The following is a 21748-nucleotide window of genomic DNA, read 5'->3' on the forward strand; positions in this document are numbered from 1 at the left end:
AATATGTGGTGTGTGTGTGGGGGGGGGGTATCCACCCTCCAATCAACCTGAGTCTTAAAAAGGGCACTAGAACTTCTAATTACGAATCCAATGAGCCCCCTCCAAAGTTTATATGATCGCCCTTTCTATATATACCTTATATGCCCCCAGGGCATAACTTACAACTCTTGCCCAGAGGGCTGTGAGGGGGGGGGGGGGGGGGGTAAATCCTCAAAGACAAAATTTCTGGACCTTTCAATTACGTTGGGCACTGGCCCTTTCAGTTTCAAATCGAATGAGCTGTTTTTGAAGTTTCTAGGACAACAAATGGCCATATTAAAATTAAAATCAGATGCATTTTGGAAAATACGAGGTCTGAGAGTAGGGGTATCCACCCTCAGATCCCTCTGAATTTTAAATAGAGCACTAGAGATTCTGATTACCAATCTAATTTGCCCCCACCAGAGGTTATAGGATCACCCTTTCTAATATACCTTATATGCCCCTAGTGCAGAACTTACAACCCCTTCCCTGAAGGCTATGGGGGGTTGTCATCCTCAAAAACATAATTTCAAGACCTTTCAATTACGTTGAACAAAATGGCTATCTCAAAATTTTTTATTCAATGTGTTTGGGGAAATCGTGGGCGTGGGAGGGGGGTTAGTTGCCCTCCAATAAATTTCGATTTTTAAAACGGGCACTTGCTCTTTCAATTTCCAATCGAATGAACTTTTTTCGAAGTTTCTTCGACAACAAATAGCCGTCTCAAAATTTCTACCAGATGCATTTCGGGAAAATACGAGGTGTTGGGGGGGGTGGTATCCCCCCTCTGGTCACTTTGAATAGTAAAAAGGGCTCTAGAACTTCTGATTACCAATCTAATGAGCCCCCTTTTTTTGGCTAAAAAGCCATTTAGCCAAAAAAAGCAAAAGAAATATGCAAATTTCATTTTAATTTTTCATGTAAGGTGAGCCAAAATCAAAACCTGCATTAATTCAAAAACTTTCAAAAATTAAATACAAAAAACAAGTTTTTTTTAACTGAAAGTGAGGAGCGACATTAAAACTTAAAACGGACAGAAATTATTCCGTATATGAAAGGGGCTGTCCCCTCCTCAGCGCCTCGCTCTTTACACTAAAGTTGGACTCTTTTTCTCAAATTCTATTTTTTAAAACAATAAAAAACTTTAGCGCAAAGATCGAGGCGTTGCGGAGGGGACAGCCCCTTCATATACGGAGTAATTTCTGTTCGTTTCAAGTTTTAATACCGCTCCTTACTTTCAGTTAGAAAAATCTTCTTTTTTTTATTTAATTGACAAAAAGATTCAACACAGTAATGGGTCTATAGGCATTGCAAAGGTGAAAAAGTTTCGCTCACTTTATCAGAGGTATTTTATATTAAACCTCGTATTGGTTAACTAAGTGCGATTATACCTGACTAATTTTGTTGAGAACGGGGCTTTTGAGCATAAAACAGTTAAGAACTGATGTCACTTAAACATATTAAATAAATAAAAAACAAGTTTTTTTTAACTGAAAGTAAGGAATGACGTTAAAACTTAAAACGAATAGAGATTATTCCGTATATGAAAGGGGCTGTCCCCTCCTCAACGCCTCGCTCTTTACGCTAAAGTTTTTTATTGGTAAAAAAGAAGAGTTGTGAGAAAGTCAAACTTCAGCGTAAAGACCGAGGCGTTGAAGAGGGGACAGCCCCTTCCATATGCGGAATAATTTCTGTTTGTTTTAAGTTTTAACGTCGTTCCTTACTTTCTGTTAAAAAAACTTGTTTTTTATTTATTTAATTTTTGAACGTTTTTGAATTAATGCAGGTTTTGATATTGGCTCACCGTACATGAATAAGTGAAACAAAATTTGCATATTAATTTTACTTTCATTTGGTTAAATGGCTTTCTCGAAACTTGTTTAATTTTATTTACGAACGTTTTTATTAGTAATAAATATGCGTAACTTACGAATTAACTTACGTAACGAACTTCTATATTCATAGATTTTTAATACGTATATTAGGGGGATTCCCCCTAGTCAATACCTTGTCAGAATATTTTCTGTTTGTTTTAAGTTTTGATGTTGCTCCTTACTTTCAGTTGAAAAACTTTTTTTATTTATTTAATTTCTGATCTTTTTCTTTACTAATGATGGGAAATCCGGCGCCCCCTTCATAGCAAAGTCCCTTCCCCCATGAAAACTTCCTTCATAGGAAGATCCTCTCATATAACCCCCGACCCGCCCCCCCCCTTACCAGAAAAGATCCCCCTGAAAACGTCTGTATACTTCCCAATAACCAATACTATATGTTAACATTGGGTAAAGTTCATAACTTTCAGCCCTCGCCCCGGGGACTTCGGGGGATTAAGTCATCCTAAAAGACATAGTTATCATATTTTCGAACATGCTGAACAAAATGGGTATCTCAAAATTTTGATCGGGTGACTTTGGGGAAAAAATGATTGTGGGAGGGGGTCTAGTTGCCCTCCATTTTTTTGGTCACTTAAAAAGGGCACTAGAACTTTTAATTTCCATTCCAATGAGCCCCTGGGGAAAAGAAAAAAAAACGCGCATCCGTGATCTTTCTTCTGGCAAAAAATGCAAAATTCCACATTTTTGTAGATAGGTGCTTGAAACTTCTACAGTAGGGTTCTCTTATACGCTGAATATGATGGTGTGATTTTCATTAAGTTTCTATATTTTTGTAGGGGGTCTTTCCCTCTTTTTTCTAAAATCAGCCAAATTTTCTCAGGTGAGTAACTTTTGATGGGTAAAACTAAACTTGATGAAACTCATATATTTGAAATCAGAATTAAAATTTGATTCTTTTGATGTATCTATTGGTATCAAAATTCCGTTTTTTAGAGTTTCGGTTACCATTGAACCGGGTCGCTCCTTACTTACAGTTCATTACCACGAACTGTTTGATTCAGTCATTCATTTTTCTTTCAGTCATATAATCAGTCAGAGATCATTTCATTCAATCATTATAAGTAAAATATTTATTATCTTTTCTCAATTGATTAATTCGCTATTTACTGTGATTTTCTATTATTCATTCACTGATTCTTAAGCAAGCATTTTTAATAAAAGAAAAGAATTAAAAGAATTGAGATTTCCAAAGTGAAACCTAAAAACTAAAGCAATTAACAACTGTTTAACTGGAGGTTGATTCAACAATTGATGTTGAATGCACATGAGCCGTCTTATGAAACCACATCTATTGACCTAAATATTAGATAATCTTATTCGTATTGATTGCTCCATTAAACCTAAGAGCAGTTGCAGCAAATCCATATGCTTTTCCACATTACCAGGCATCTGAAATTCAAGCATTACGTGTGTAACCGTACACTCCCAGGCTCATGGCTATGTGTAACCGTACAGGCTCATGGCTATTTATTTTCACTGTCTGATCACTTTCTGTGATCAGCTTTTTTCTCGTCAGCTTCGTATTTTCCTCTTTTTCATTTTTGGTTCACCTCGATAATAATATGTATTGCTTAATTTTTCTTCCCGACGATTTTCGTCATAGTCTCTTCTTTTATATATGGGCTTATTCTCAAAGGCATTCATATGCTCTCCTCTTCTGCTTTGCTCCTTATATGTATGACGCGGAGGAGACCACTTTTGATAATAAGTCCTCCTAGGGCTGCAAATAGGAGACCTGTACCTATATCTCTTGTCCCTTCTAGGATTTTCTGGCGTTTTTGCATTTTGACTATAATTATTGTTGCGGCTGCGGTAGCTATATCCTTCTTGCTCATAACGTGGCTGATGAACATAGTAACTGGGTTCTTTTCGATATTGTTGATGGGCTCTCCTGTAAGTGCCTCTTTGTTCTCCCCTGACATATCTATCACTCGCATTGCAATAAGCCAAAGGGGTCCTTTCTCGTCTATTTTCATACGTTTGTTTTTTTATTGCCCTCACCATTCCTGGGGTCCTTGTTTCTTTTACTTAGATTGTTCAATAACTGTCAATAGAAATCCTGCCTTTTTTATTTTTTAGTTTAACGAGAGGAGTAACCATATCCTCCAAAAGTGAATCCATATAATCACCGAAATCTTCAAAACTTTCCTTACATGTTTGCACCTCTGTTTGCATCTTTGTTTGCACCTTGTGAAGTGTTTTGAATTTGTGGAGCAAGGACTCCACAAATTCATGGGTGGTATGAAGTAGGATATATAAAATAGAATTACAGTATATCCTGTAATTTTTATTTCTAAGCCTTTCGATCAAAGGCTTCACCATTTCCTTAACTAAGGTATCGATAACATCCCGATCGCTCTCACTATCACTGAAATCCCACTCAGTATTTTTATCCGCATGGATGGTACTTTTGCTTGCTTTGCTCAAGTTTTCCGCACCTTGAGGAATGCCTGTGGATTGAGGAAGGAGTGGATGAGGGACATCTACTCCTTCAACTAGAATTTCTTTAGAATCACGATAGCTGTCTACTTCTTTTTTGGATCTTTTTACGACAGTAGGATGGGGATTATAGAAATTTTTTTGTAACGGCTGTCGTTGGTAAGTGCCATCACGTCCTTGGTTCGAAAAAGTACCACTTGAATTTTTAGACCCTTCGAACTTGCTGTTGTGTTCATGATTACGACGAAAGTATTGCTTGGGATTACCATCTCGTCTTATACTGTATTGGTTAGAATCACTGGCAAACTTGCTGCTAAGATTATTGTTTTTTTTTTTCGCGTGCTTCTGAGCGACCAGTATCCTGTTCTCGTGTAGGCTTGTAAAAAGTTCCATTGGAGTTTCGAGATTCTTCAAACCTGTCATTTTGAATAATATGATGGCGAGATAAGCATTCTGTCGTGCCACCTGCTTGTCTTCGATTTAAATAACTTGAGTGCAAATTTCTATAACTATTATGGATCTTAATAAAGATGCTCACTTATATAAGAATCATGATGTCATAACGTAATGATATTATTTAGTGACGTCATCTGAAATAACATCATAATGTAGTGTTTTTCTATTCACGTCATAGTTCTAATAACACTATGACGACATTCATTATCTAGTATATGAAAATGCAGTTCTCTGTAAAAAACATTGATTTTGTTTTAAATTAATTAAAAAAAAATTTCCACAAAATAAGTTTTTCAAATAAAAGTAAAGAACTCCATTAAACAAAAAATGAGCAAAAATGAAATCAAATAATTTACCAAGCGTGAAACTACCACAAATCAGCATCGATAAATAAATGAAACCCAAAACGAACAGAATTTACAATAAATAACCGAGTCAAACTCAAAACGAGCAGAAATTAACATAAGCTGGCCTAAAAACTCTTATGCCTTCCCAAGGCCAGAACATAATTTACACTTTCCTGAAAAAAAAATAATTGTTTTTACTTTTATAACTTTAATAAATCAAATAATATTAACATTTTGATTACTAAATATTAATTTATGTATATTAAACTGACAATGTATATTCATTTGAATTTTTTTCAGTAAAGTGCAAATTATGTTCTGACCTTAGAAAGGCAAAGGGGTTTTGAGGAAATGTTTTTGGGGAAATGGTGGGCGTGAGAAGGGGGTTAATTACTTTCCCTTCACTTTCGACAATTAAAAAGGGCAATTTCATTTTCCAATCAAATGACCCCTTTTTGAAACTTCTACAACAACTTTCTATATAAGCCTTATATGCCCCCAGGGCATAACTTACAACCCTTGCACTGAGGGCTCTGAGGGGGTTATCATCCTGAAAGACCTAATTTCCAGAACTTTCATCTACGTTGAACAAAATGGATATCTCAAAATTTTGATTGGATGTGTTTGGGAAAAAGGTGGGCGTGAGAGGGGGTTAGTTGCCTTCAATCACTTTCGACTATTAAAAAGGGCACTAGTCCTTTCAGTTTCCAATTGAATGAGCCCTTTTTGAAGTTTCTACAACATCGCTTTCTATAAGAACCTTATATGCCCCCAGGGCATAACTTACAACCCTTGTCCTAAGGGCTGTGGGGGGGGGGGGAGGGGTTGTCATCCTTACAGACCTAATTTCCAAAACTATCAAGTACGTTGAACAAAATGGAAGTCTAAAACTGTCTATTGGTTGTATCTGGGGAAATGAGCGGAGTGAGAGGGGGGTTTGCAATCTTCCCGCTACCTTCGAGACTATCATACAAAACACAGGTCCTTACAACGCTAAATCAAAGACGCCCTTTTTCAATTCTCCACAACAGAGATGTCAATAAAAACCTTATATGCCCCCATGACATTACTTATAACCCTTGCCCTGAAAACTGCGGGGGGAGTGTCCTGCTCAGAGGTATAATTTCCTGAACTTAAACTGTGTGGAACAAAATGGCTATCTCAAGATTTTTATTGGATGTGTTTGGGGAAATGGTGGGCGTGGAAGGGGTGTTAGTTGCCTTCCAATCACTTTCGATTATTAAAAAGGGCACTAGCCATTTCAATTTCCAAAAACCCTCAAAAACTTATTCTGTGGAAAAAATTTGTTTAATTAATTTCTGTTCCTTTTATATTGACACAGTCTTTTCAGAGAAAAAGAAAATAATACTTTAAATCTTTTCGTTTTTTTTAAGACTATAGTTTGGCCTGCTATTTGTATGCTGGAGAAAAACTTTCAGCAATATTTAACAACATACACCCTTTTAAAAATCTGAACACATAAAGTAGTGTTTAATTTAGTTTCATACCTACTCTAGTTGACCTGAAATGGAAAACTCGATACCATTCGCCAAAAAAAATCTGTTTACTTTCTTTGATAGCTTGTATACACTTACGCTATTTTGATTTGGTTAAATTTTAAGAGCAGAAGCAGCTCCAAAAGTTTGAACATAATACCCTCGGTTGTTCTTATGATACTGCTGAGATGCCTTATTGGGAATTAGCATTAACACAGTGCATTTTGATTTAATCTTAAGGCAACATTTAGCTTTTAAACATAATAGGCAAATGGGAGGGTGGGCGTTGTTGGGGGATTAGTTGCCCTCCAATCACTTTCGACTATTAAAAAGGGCATCAGCCCTTTCTATTTTCAATCGAATGAGCCCTTTTCGAAGTTCCAACGACAACTGCTTCGATACGAAGTATCGTAGCCCCTTTTGAAGTTTTTACGACAGCTCTATCTACAAAAACCTTATATGCCCCCAGGACATAACTTACAACCTTTGCCCTGGGGGCTCTGGGGGGTTTGTCATCCTTAAATACATAATTTCCAGAACTTTCAACTACGTTGAACAAAATGGCTATCTCTGCACTTTAATTGATTTTTTGGGGGGAAATGGCGGGCGTGAGAGGGGGTTAATTACACTCCACTCACTTTCGACTATTATAAAAGGCAATTTCGATTTCCAATCAAATGAGCCCTTTTTGAAATTTCTACAACAACTTTCTATATAAGCCTTATATGCCCCCAGAGCATAACTTGCAACCCTTGCACTGTGGGCTCTGATGGGGTATTCATCCTAAAAGACCTAATTTCCAGAAGTTTCAGCTATATTAAACCAAACGGATCTCGCAAAATTTTGATTGGATGTCTTTTGGAAAATGGTGGGCGTGAGAGGAGGGTTAGTTGCCTTCAATCACTTTCGACTATTAAAAGGGCACTAGCCCCTTCAATTTCCAATCGAATGAGCCCTTTTTGAAGTTTCTACAACATCGCTTTCTATATGAACCATAGGTACCCTCAGGGCATAACTTACAACCCTTGCTCTGAGGGCTGTGGGGAGGGGGGTTGTCATCCTCAAAGACCTAATTTCCAGAACTTTCAACCACGTTGAACAAAATGGTTATCTCAAAATTTTGATTGGATGTGGATGTGTTTATATATATATATATATATTTTTATATATATATATATATTTTTATATATATATATATATATATATATATATATATATATATATATATATATATATATATATATATATATATATATATATATATATATATATATATATATATATATATATATATATATATATATATATATATATATATATATATATATATATATATATATATATATATATATATATATATATATAATATATATATATATATATATATATATATATATATATATATATATATTAGGACGACAGTTTTTTTTTTGTTTTTTTTTTTTTTGCCAAGTAATTACCTCTTAAACATAATATGAATCCAGGTTGGATCTAGTGCTGGTGGAGGAATCATCAAAAATTCCTCCCCGACGGACCTTAACCCTGGTCCAGGTTTTACCTGAAATTGATGATTATTTGGCGAATGTATCACTTATTTTAAAAGCGTAGCATAAGCAAATGTTCTATTTAGTTTTTTTTTTTTTTTTTTTTTTTTTTTTTTTTTTTTTTTTTGTATGATTAGTTAGAGTAACCTTATTACTTGTGGACTGTTGGCTTGGCTTTTGGAGATGTTTTGGATTTTTCTATTGTTTGTCGTTTTGGCTGTATTTGATTTCGTATTTTATATTGAATAATATTGAAAAGGATTATATTCGAAGGGGTTTGCCGAATATTAGTAAGTGTAATGGTCGTTGTTTTATTTGTCAAGATAACTTCATACCTCGAAATTATGTTAAAAGCACTTTATATAATAAAAAGTTTAAATGTTTATGAAATGGACAGGAAAATTGCAAAAAAAATAATATTATCTATTTACTAGAATGTAAAAATTTTCAATTACAGTATGTGGGTGAAACAATTAACAATATATATAAGAGATTTTCGGGACATAAAACTACAATTACCAATTAAAAAACTAATATTTATCTAGTTCAACATTGTAATAATGGTACTTGCTCGGTATCTAATGTAACTATTACAATTTTAGAAAATCTGGACCTAGAAAAATTTACTAAAGAGGAAAAAAATTATAAATTACACAGACAAGAAGAGTATTGGATCCATGCTCTGGGTACTGCGTATCCTTCTGGGCTAAATGATCGAGTTGCGAAATACAGAGACATGTCAAATGTAGTTGCTAATTGTATCAATGGGTTAACGGACAACCATTCTTTTAAGTGACACATTAAACTTAAACACAGATCAAAATTACATAGGATAAATAATAAACATAATTACTGATACTTGAATTAAATTTTATTAAAGATATTTAATTCATTTGATTCTATGGTACTGACTATTTTATTAAAATCTTTAATAAAGTTATAGAGGAATAATTTAATAAAAGTTATATTGAATGAAAAAAATATTACAAAATGTAAATAAAAAAATAAATTAATTTATGATGTAGTTTGTATTTTATATAAATAAAAATTTATCTCAAAATACAATAAAAATGAAAATATTTTAAACAAGGATAATAGATTATATTTGTAAATTGATTTTTTGTATAAGCAAATATAAGGTATTGACTCGCCTGAACTTTTAAGCAAGCAAAAAGTAAAGAATTTCCTTTCGTTTTCTTTGGTACATACTGGTAGTCGAATTTTAACACATCAATTTTCATAAACAAATGGTCAAATAATTTTTAACTATAATTCAATACTTAAAAAACTGGACGGGGGAGTAATTGGAAACCGGTTTGTAATTGTGAGCAATTTTTACCGTATGTGGATCAAACTTATAAGCATATTGTAACGGGAGATTTGTCCATTATAAAGCATCGTGATCTTCAAAAGATAATGAAAATGGGGGCTAAGTTCCGTCTTTCTTACCACATAAGGCCAGAAGATATTCTGCTGGCCTTAGGGGATTAAAGAATGATTTAAATGTATTTATTGATAATTGGTGCAAGAAGGAGAAAATTACTAAAGATAGATTTCAGAATTGGATAAATTTGATTTTGACTAGTGTAAGAAATAGCATGTATAGAATTAATCCTACAGATTCTTTGAAAAAATCAATATTTTATAATGACAATATGAAACAAGCAATTGCTAATTTACAGAATGAATTTATAATTGTACCAGTTGATAAAGCTAGCAATAATTTTGCCATAATTTGTCAAAAACTCTATTGTGATATTTTATCAAGAGAGTTACAAACAACAAATACATACGAAAAGACCCATATAGAGGAGAAGAGTTTAATTGAAAATATAGAAGACAGAATATTGAAAAATTTCAATATCAAAATAAATGATAATGAAAAACAGTTTCCTTTCTTATATTGGACGATAAAATTTCACAAAAATCAACCAAAACCACGTTTTATTGCTGGGGCAGCAAGGTGTCCAACCAGAATTGCGGCTACTGATCTATCTTTAATTTTAGGAGAAATTAAAAATAAATTTAAAGCATATTGCTCTGGAATTAAAAAATTTTCTAACTTTAACCCATATTGGAGTGTTAATAACTCGTTACAAGTGATAGATTCTTTAGTGACTGATTTCAGCTAAAAGAGTCGATTCATTTGATTTTACTACTTTGTATAAAAATTTGTCACTAAATTTAGTATTCGAAAAATTTAAAAAGGTGATAAATAAATCTTTTATTTTTTATAATATAGGATTTTTTAAAATTTATAATTTTAATAAAAAAGACCGATGGACGAATTTCGTTAGAAGCACTATTAATTCAAGATGTTATAGCTTGGATATGGTATGCGATTTATTGGAATTTGTTCTATTTAATACATTTATAAGATTTAGTGGGACTTTATATAAGCAAACTGTAGGTATTCCTATGGGTGGGAATGCAAGTCCATTCATAGCAGACCTGTTTTTAAGTCAATTAGAATATTAATATATGATAAATAAAAATAGCCCAAACAACGTAAAATATAACCTTTCAAATAATAAAAGATATCTGGACGATCTCTTGGTAATAAATTGTGCAGAGTTTATTGAGATTTCAAAAAATATTTATCCACAAGAGTTAATTCTTGAGCCTAGCTATGGGATGGGACACTCCGACCATTTCTTAGATTTAAATATTAATATTTCAAATAATAATAAATTAGTTTTTAAATTATATAATAAAACGGATGATTTTAATTTTGAAGTAATTAATTTTCCATATCTTGAAAGTAATATACATTCAAATATTACTTATTCGGCTTATTATTCCCAATTATTTAGGTATGCAAAAATATGCAGTAATTACGCAGATTTTAAAATTAGATGTAAAAAGCTGAGCGAAAAACTTATCTTAAGAGGTTTTTCTGCCAAAAAAATTAGTTGGCAATTCAAAAAATTTAGTTTCATGTATCATGAACTCTTAAGTAAATGTACAAAAAATTATAAAGAAATACTGAATGATATTTTAATATAATTTCTCGCAGGTTGAGTTTCTAGGGGTTTCAAACAAGCTTGAGGATCTTTAAATTGGTAATTGGTTCCAGATACCAATAAAAGATACATCTGGAAATGTCTTCATTGGTTCCAGAATGGTCTCTTTCAGTGACCTCTGGGATTTGATTATGGAAACATTGAAACACTTTTTGTATGTAATTTGTATTAGCTTGACTAGTATGCATGTATTTCATAGGTTTGACCTGACATAGGGTTACCATATAGATCTTATGGTAGAGGCGCCACCGTGCTGGGTAAAGAATGTAAAGCCTCAAAACCCGTTAAGGCCGGTGGTATTCTTCTGATGAGCCCTAAATGGAAGGTTTTACTTGGAAATATTTTGCTAGATTAAAGGTGCTTTTGCTGGTAATTTTACATCGACTTACATTTATTGATGACAACTTTGCATGGATTTGGACTTTTCTTTTTGGTTGATGGTTTGGGTATACTGTTTGGTCCTAGGTTGTTGGTTGGTTGTGTAAGGTTAAAGCCTCGTTCAAGTGCAAATTTGTCTCAATTGCTGTATTAGGACGACAGTTTTTTTGTTTTTTTTTTTTTTTTTGCCAAGTAATTACCTCTTAAACATAATATGAATCCAGGTTGGATCTAGTGCTGGTGGAGGAATCATAAAAATTCCTCTCCGACGGACCTTAACCCTGGTCCAGGTTTTACCTGAAATTGATGATTATTTGGCGAATTTATCACTTATTTTAAAAGGGTTGCATAAGCAAATGTTCTATTTAGGGTAGTGTTTTTTTTTTTTTTTTTTTTTTTTTTTTTTTTTTTTTTTTTTGTATGATTAGTTAGAGTAACCTTTTTACTTGTGGACTTTTGGCTTGTCTTTTGGAGATGTCTTGGATTTTTCTATTGTTTGTCGTTTTGGCTTTATTTGATTTCGTATTTTATATTGAATAATATTGGTAAGGATTATATTCAAAGGGGTCTGCCGAATATTAGTAAGTGTAATGGTCGTTGTTTTATTTTTAAATATCACATAATCCCACGAAAATATTTTAAAATCAATTTATATAATAAAAAGTTTCAATGTTTATTAAATTGAAAGGTAAATTGTAAAAAAAAAAATATTATATATTTAATAGAATGTAAAAATTGTCAATTACAGTATGTGGGGGAAACAATTAACAATATATATGAGATTTTCGGGACATAAAACTACAATTACAAAGGAAAAAACTAATAATTATCTAGTTCAACATTGTAATAATGGTACTTGCTCGGTATCTAATCTAACTATTACAATTTTAGAAAATCTGGACCTAGAAAACTTTACTAAAGAGGAAAAAAATAATAAATTACGCAGACAAGAAGAGTATTGGATCCATGCTCTGGGTACTGCGTATCCTTTTGGGCTAAATGATCGAGTTGCGAAATACGGAGACATGTCAAATGTAGTGGCTAATTGTATCAATGGGCTAACTGAGCACCCTTCTTTTAATTGCCCCACTAAACGTAAAAACCGATCAAGAGGACATAGGAAAAATAATAAAAAGAATTATTTAGATTTAAGTGCATTTTTAATCGATTTAGGTCACATATTTGAGAATAATGGAATGACTAGTTTAATACAATCTTTAAATAAGTTATCAAAGAATAATTTAATAAAAGTTTTCTGGATTGCAAAAAATAGTGCAACATGTAACTCAAAAAATAAATTAATTTATGATGCAGTTTGTATTTTAGCTAAATCAAAATTTATCTCAAAATATACTAAATCTGAAAAAATTGTAAATAAGGATAATAGATTATATTTGTCTATTAGTTTTTGTTCTAAACAAATAGAAGATATTAATTTGTCAAGAATCTTAAACCAGCGGAGAGTAAAGAATGCCCTTCCAAGTAATTTGGTGTATAATGGTAGTCCAATTTTAACATATAAATTTTCAAAAACAATTGGTCAAAGGATTTTTAACTATAATTCAATACTTAAAAAACTGGACAGGGGAGTAATTGGAAACCGGTTTGTAATTTTGATCAATTTTTACTGTATGTGGATCAAACTCTTTAGCATATTGTAACGGGGGATTTGTCCATTATAAAGAATCGTGATCTTCAAAAGATAACGAAAATGGGGGCTAAATTCCTTCTTTCTTACCACATGAGGCCAACAGATATTCTTAGGTGATTAAAGAAAGATTTAAACTTATTTATTTATAATTGGTGCAAGAAGTAGAAAATTACTAAAGATAGATTTCAGTATTTGATAAATTTTATTTTGACTAGTGTAAGAAATAAAGTGTATAGAAATAATCCTACAGATTCTTTGAAAAAATCAATATTTTATAATGCCAATATGAAACAAGCAATTTCTAATTTACAGAATGAATTTATAATTGTACCAGTTTATAAAGCTAGCAATACTTTTGCCATAATTTGTCAGAAACTCTATTGTGATATTTTATCGAAAGAGTTACAAACAACAAATACATACGAAAAGGCCCATATGGAGGAGAACAGTTTAATTGAAAATATAGAAGAAAGAATTTTGAAAAATTTCAATATTAAAATAAATGATAATGAAAAACAGTTTCCTTTCTTATATTGGACGATAAAATTTCACAAAAATCCACCAAAACCACGTTTTATTGCTGGGGCATCAAGGTGTCCAACCAAAATTGCGGCTACTGATCTATCTTTAAGTTTAGGAGAAATTAGAAATAAATTTAAATAATATTGCTCTGGAATTAAAAAATTTTCTAACTTTAACCCATATTGGAGTGTTAATAACTCGTTACAAGTGATAGATTCTTTGGTGAATGTTTCAGCTAAAAGAGTCGATTCATTTTATTTTAATACTTTTTATACAAATTTGTCACTAAATTTAGTATTAGAAAAATTTAAAACGGTGATAAATAAATCTTTTCTTTTGTCTAATATCGGATTTTTGAAAATTGATACTTTTAATAAAAAAGCCCGATGGACGAATTTCGTTAGAAGCACTATTAATTCAAGATGTTATAGCTTGGATATGATATGCGATTTATTGGAATTTGTTCTATTTAATACATTTATAAGATTTAGTGGGACTTTATATAAACAAACTGTAGGTATTCCTATGGGTGGGAATGCAAGTCCATTCATAGCACACCTGTTTTTAAGTGAATTAGAATATGAATATATGATAAATAAAAATAGCCCAAACAACGTAAAATATAACCTTTCAAATAATAAAAGATATCTGGACGATCTCTTGGTAATAAATTGTGCAGAGTTTATTGAGATTTCAAAAAATATTTATCCACAAGAGTTAATTCTTGAGCCTAGCTATGGGATGGGACACTCCGACCATTTCTTAGATTTAAATATTAATATTTCAAATAATAATAAATTAGTTTTTAAATTATATAATAAAACGGATGATTTTAATTTTGAAGTAATTAATTTTCCATATCTTGAAAGTAATATACATTCAAATATTACTTATTCGGCTTATTATTCCCAATTATTTAGGTATGCAAAAATATGCAGTAATTACGCAGATTTTAAAATTAGATGTAAAAAGCTGAGCGAAAAACTTATCTTAAGAGGTTTTTCTGCCAAAAAAATTAGTTGGCAATTCAAAAAATTTAGTTTCATGTATCATGAACTCTTAAGTAAATATACAAAAAATTATAAAGAAATACTGAATGATATTTTAATATAATATCTCGCAGGTTGAGTTTCTAGGGGTTTCAAACAAGCTTGAGGATCTTTAAATTGGTAATTGGTTCCAGATACCAATAAAAGATACATCTGGAAATGTCTTCATTGGTTCCAGAATGGTCTCTTTCAGTGACTTCTGGGATTTGATTATGGAAACATTGAAACACTTTTTGTATGTAATTTTTATTAGCTTGACTAGTATGCATGTATTTCATAGGTTTGACCTGACATAGGGTTACCATATAGATCTTATGGTAGAGGCGCCACCGTGCTGGGTAAAGAATGTAAAGCCTCGAAACTCGTTAAGGCCAGTGGTATTCTTCTGATGAGCCCTAAATGGAAGGTTTTACTTGGAAATATTTTGCTAGATTTAAGGTGCTTTTGCTGGTAATTTTACATCGACTTACATTTATTGATGACAACTTTGCATGGATTTGGACTTTTCTATTTGGTTGATGGTTTGGGTATACTGTTTGGTCCTAGGTAGTTGGATGGTTGTGTAAGGTGAGAGCCTCGTTCAAATGCACATTTGTCTCAATTGGTGGATTTGGACGACATTTTTTTTTTTTTTTTTTTTTTTTTTTTGCCAAGTAATTACCTCTTAAACATAATATATATATATATATATATCCTCGTTTTTGGTTTCATTAAACTCTTTAATTTTCTTTGTACAACTAGTTTCTTAGAAAATACTTTTTTAGTTAATTTTCGTTCGTTTTTAATTTACACTATTTTTTTATTGTTAGTAAAAGGAATATTTGCAAGTTTGTTTTTTGTTTTTTTTTTTTGTGTGTGTGTGTTTCTCTTTGAAGAGTCAAGATTTTGGCTTGCTTTTTGTATTTTGGGCAAAATTATTCAATAAATTTAATAATAGTTCTTCAGTAAAATTTTGAATGGATGGGGGAAGGAATATTGTTTAAATGGGCTGATCATCTGCACAAGTTTTGGCCTTGTATAGGGCTGAAGCCATCCTGACCCCCATCCTGTTACAACCTTTAATATAGATGAACATTGATCGGTCGCTCTTTTATAAGAATCTTATCATATTATGTGTTATATGTGCTTGTTCATTTAAATAAAATTATTTTCAGCTCATTTGTTAAAAAAGGTATTTTTTGTTGTTTTGAAAATAAAAGTAAAAATAGAGCGTCAAGAGTCAATCAACCAGATTTTCTAGACATAGGTTCTCTTGGCTCTGAAATCTTAATTGAGGCGTCTTCATGATCTGTTATTTTAAAGCAGATCAGCATAAAAAAAAAGAATATTTTACAGTTAGAACCAGTCACTCCGGGGTCCAATAACCACTTCTCATGTCCACTAAGCCGTTGATTTCGAAATTATCTGCAAGACATTGCAGATGACGTATTTTGATAACCTGGATGAAAATAGTGTCTTTCAATTCAGCCCTATTATTTTTCCCACCCTAGAATTTTGAGCCCATTGGCCCTTCTCTCCCCAAACATTCCCTAAAAGTTCAAATTTGTTACTCTATACCGTTTCTGAGAAATTGCATGTACGATAGATGGACAACCTGACAGCGCATAGTATATTTTGATATATCTATTTAACTATGTTCAATTCCTCGCGGCGCAAGGAAATATGCAAGTTTAATAGATCTTTAGTTTTAAGTCACATTTCCGTTTACAATTCAATGCGACTTTTGCAGTTTCTTGTGCCATGTCTTTTTCTTCGGCTGTTCGGAGTCATTTGTCATCTTTTGTAATTTTGCATGCCGCATAGATACTAAAAACAATACAACAACTCCGGTGGGAAATGCTGTAATTTAAGCTCTCTCATCACTCATTCCACGTCACTCATATTAATTTTTTAGCCAAAATTGAGACTATCAACAAATTTTCTCAAAGTCGTGAACTATCTAGATCTGTTATTTTAAAGCAGATCAGCAAAAAAAAATAGAATATTTTACAGTAAGAACCAGTCACTCCGGGGTCCAATAACCACTTCTCATGTCCACTAAGCCGTTGATTTCGAAATTATCTGCAAGACATTGCAGATGACGTATTTTGATAACCTGGATGAAAATAGTGTCTTTCAATTCAGCCCTATTATTTTTCCCACCCTAGAATTTTGAGCCCATTGGCCCTCCTCTCCCCAAACATTCCCTAAAAGTTCAAATTTGTTACTCTATACCGTTTCTGAGAAATTGCATGTACGATAGATGGACAACCTGACAGCGCATAGTATATTTTGATATATCTATTTAACTATGTTCAATTCCTCGCGGCGCAAGGAAATATGCAAGTTTAATAGATCTTTAGTTTTAAGTCACATTTCCGTTTACAATTCAATGCGACTTTTGCAGTTTCTTATTCCATGTCTTTTTCCCCGGCTGTTCGGAGTCATTTGTCATCTTTTGTAATTTTGCATGCGTCATAGATACTAAAACCAATACAACAACTCCGGTGGGAAATGCTGTAATTTATGCTCTCTCATCACTCATTTCACGTCACTCATATGATTTTTTTTCGCCAAAATTGAGACTATCAAGAAATTTTCTCAAAGTAGTGAACTATCTAGATCGTTTTTTTTTTTCAGGCCAGAAAATTACAGGGTGCCAATTTAAAAAAAAATATATATATATGGAGCCATTTTCAAGAATAAATTTATAAAATTTTTATGAATATACACAAATACATACACAGTTGCTCGTTTAAACAGATATTGATGAGTTGTTAATGAATAGGGGTGGTATAGTCGCTTATTAGTGATTTTTATATGATAGTTCTTTTTTGTTGTTTTTAGGGGTAGTGATCTCCTGTACAAGCTTAGCTTCTGGATTTTGTTATTTTTTGGTTGATGAATAAACCCTAATTTAACTTAAAAAACATATATAAGGATATAAAGAAAATAATGCATACGAATAACTCATATAAGAAACAAAATAATAATTTTGAACATTGAACAACATTTTGAACGTTAAAAAAAATTATATAAATTATAGCTAAAATTATAGTTAAAATGACAAAATACATTATAATTAAACTAACCTGCAGAACGCTTGGGGAATTTCACCAGTGCCATACTGTGTCCACAAATATGGACTATTACCAAACCGTCCAAGGCTTTTAAAAAACTTTTGAACTCGCTCCACGCCTTCTTTAAACGGAGTTTTTTCATTTGTTTGAGTAATGGCCGACGTTGCATAATGAATCAATCTGGGAGTCAACTTCTTGTATTTGAGATAATCCAGAAAACTTTTATCAGCAAATTCTAAAATCACATTTAACTGTCAACCTAATTTGAGGCTCAGAATAGAAAATACAATAGAAAAGTTTTATATATATAAAACTTTTATATATGCATATATATATATATATATATATATATATATATATATATATATATATATATATATATATATATATATATATATATATATATATATATATATATATATATATATATATATATATATATATATATATATATATATATATATATATATATATATATATATATATATATATATATATATATATATATATATATATATATATGTATATATATATATATATGTATATATATGTATATATATATATATATATATATATATATATATATATATATATATATATATATATATATATATATATATACTACTACTACTAACAACTCATCGCAGCACCAAGCCGCCTGAGGCCAACACAGCTACGCACGCTCCTCCTCCACCCCAATCTATTCAAAGCCTCCTTTTACACCCGCCCACGAAGTTCCCATTTCCTTTAAATCTTTCTTTATGACGTCCTCCCAACCCAGACGGGGACGACCTGCTTTCCGTTTAGCCCTAGATGGTTGGCCGAAAAGAACAATCTTCGGCAATCTGTCATCCTTCATCCGAACAACATGCCCTAACCACCTCAACCTTTCTATCATTATAGACCTAGAAAGCGGTATTGAACCACATTTTTCGTATAGCCTATTGTTTGAAATACGGTCAGTCAGCCAGGTACCCAGAACAATCCTTAAGCAATATTTAAAAAATATATATATATATATATATATATATATATATATATATATATATATATATATATAATATATATATATATATATATATATATATATATATATATATATATATATATATATAAATTTTTTTTTATTTTCGCCTGTCAATCTAATTTGAGACCGACAACCACAATGATTATAAATAAAAAACTTTTTTTTTGACAAAGCCCCTGAGCTTATTTAGTTATGTTTACCCACATAAATTGAGGGCTTACATTTTGGTTTTGGGTTTTTTGTTGTGTTTTGCAGTAGCATCTTTAGTCAAGGCAGTTCACCGTTGAAACATTTTGGGTGGGTGACAGTGCTTCCACTTTTCGATTTCAATTTCCCCTATTTTTATATCAATTTTCCCTTAAATTCCCTATGTTTACGTCTGATTTCTCCCTATTTTTCTCCCTAGAAAGAAGGGATATTTGCTTTACATTTCCACACAATCAACATGATTGCATGATTTGATGCTGCACAGCGCAGCATCAAATTGTTATTTTTACTTCAGGTATATATATATATATATATATATATATATATATATATATATATATATATATATATATATATATATATATATATATATTTGTATGTGTGTGTATGTATAACATCTTTTTCACTACCTAGAACACATGAGAAAGTTTAATTAAGTGTAATCTCAAGCACTTCATCGCACTTGGCGTTAGGTTTCGTCTTGAAGCCAGTGACAGGTATGCTGACAGTTGATAAAGTTTTATCTTCGTTTTTCAAACAGTAATTGACTCGAACAAGTGAGACTAGTGTGGCATTCTTGATACTATTTCGGATGTCTGTTTTGATTAATTTCAGGGGACTAAACAAACGCTCAGTTGGTACATTGCTAAAAGACAAAGAGAAGATCAGTGATATGCGCTTCCACAATTACAGATACTCGATTTCTCCGCTGTGAGTCTCCAAACTAAATATCTTTATCCACTACTGCTCAATTGACAGGTTTCCAACTTGGGCACCTCCCAAATGAAGCTTAGTTATATCAGTCATTGCCTTTGACCTCCATTCTACGTCCATTTTCTGGAGGCAACACTTTTTTCTTAGAACAAGAAATCTCAAAAACAGTGGCCTTAGAGATTTTGGTTTCAAATTTCTTGCATTCCTTGTTTCAACCAAAGCGTCTTATAAGGGTCTTGGATGTGCTTGACTAGGACTAAATATTATTTTCAACAAGACTGGTAAAAGAGATCAATATTATCACTTGGCCCTTGAGCATCTACGAGTCCTTGCATTGCATTGGATGCAGCTATTCCCACATATGTATGGTTTAAAGGCAGGTACTCACTTGAAAGCTAAGGATCCAGTTCAGTAAACAAAGCAACACTGCAAATATAGTCCAGTTTCATGAAGTTAGACGCTACATCATTCACAAGTTTGCTGACACTTGCCTTTAGGGAGTGAAAAACTTGAATTCGTTGGAGAGGCCAAGAGAGTAGTCCATGAATTCAGGTTATGGCTTTGTCAACTTGATTTGTAATGTTGACAAGATAAGGTCATTGGTTGCAGTTGGGTCGTCAAACGTGGTTTCTAGGAACTACTGAGTAATAGCAACCCGATGCTGAATAAATTTCTTTATGCAGGCCTGAAGGAACAGCTAACGGGTTTATCCTGGTGCAAGAAATGAGAGTGCTTTGGATTGAAAAAACTCCTGAAATTCAGCATACTTATCTCGTATGGAAGCGCTTTTGGAAAAGTGGGCATAGATAATTCGCGCCAAGTCTTCTAGTGTCTTGGGAAGTGACAAGCATGCCTAGGATGAACACAAGTGAATAAGATGGCATGAGCATTTCACGTTCAATATGTGGGACACCTTGGCTTTCATTAGTGTTGAAACAGGTCTATTGCCTCCAAACTGACATTGGTTGTATTTGTACAAAATTTAACAATTTTTTGGCTAGGTACTTGAGTTTTTTTCAATGACTTTTTGATTCAGTTAGTATGACCTTCAGCAAATTCATCACCAAATTCATTTTAATGATTTTTAGGCTGAGGGGATAAAGTTCATTTCTGATGCAAATGCATTTTGGACTATGATTGAGGGCATAATTTTGACTATAAAGGTAAGTGTATATCTTAGCCACCTGAATAGTCTATCAATATAAATCATGCCCCCAATTGCTGCATAGTCTAACCAATGCCCCCTTATGTTGGCAGATTAAACTACTCAAAGCTATTGCATAAAAATTAAAATAAGTGCTACGCTACCTAAATAATATTCCAGGGTTCAGGTTTTTGGAATTTCGGTAATTACAACACCGTAATCCAGTGTTTCTGCATAAGCCTTTTTAAAAACCGAGCATACGCAATCTTTGAGAATTTTTCAGTCTTTTGTTTGAAATAAATAAAATGTTCCCTTAAAATCCTTACTTTACCCCAGATTTCCCTAAAAGTCATTACTTTACCCCAGATTTCCCTTTGTCCCTAGATTCAAAATAAGTGTCCCTAAAAGAAGTGATTTCTCCCTAGAATAGGGTAATCTCCCTAGAAGTGGAAGCCCTGGTGGGTGAGCCGTTGCAAATCGCATTCGTTTCAAAATAGGGAAAAAGATTATTCCCTATATTATAAGACATTATAAGACATCTGAAAAATTTAAGTTCCAGAACTTTTTTTTTCGCCTGTCAATCTAATTTGAGTACATCAGCCACAATGATTATAAATAAAAATACTTTTTTGACAAAGCCCTTGGTTTTATACAGCTATGTTTCCCCACAGAAATTGAGGGCTTGTATTGCGGTTATTGGTTTTTTGTTGTATTTTGCAGTAGCATCTTCAATCATGGCAGTTCACCGTTGAAACATTTTGGGTGAGCCGTTGCAA

At 32.3% G+C, this 21748-nt stretch overlaps 1 protein-coding gene across 1 annotated transcript in view; it reads right to left on the reverse strand.

Moving 5' to 3' along the window:
• Positions 1-21748, reverse strand: part of Rep (Rab escort protein) — a 115925-nt gene that overhangs the window by 40333 nt on the left and 53844 nt on the right. Inside the window, exon 6 of the mRNA XM_089089875.1 lies at positions 17893-18115. Within this exon, the coding sequence (XP_088946001.1) occupies positions 17893-18115 (223 nt within the window). The remainder of the gene's footprint in view (positions 1-17892; positions 18116-21748) is intronic.

This window comes from Artemia sp. Qi Xiang Cuo, chromosome 5, assembly GCF_049724085.1.
Source record: "Artemia sp. Qi Xiang Cuo chromosome 5, ASM4972408v1, whole genome shotgun sequence".
Taxonomy (NCBI): domain Eukaryota; kingdom Metazoa; phylum Arthropoda; class Branchiopoda; order Anostraca; family Artemiidae; genus Artemia; species Artemia sp. Qi Xiang Cuo.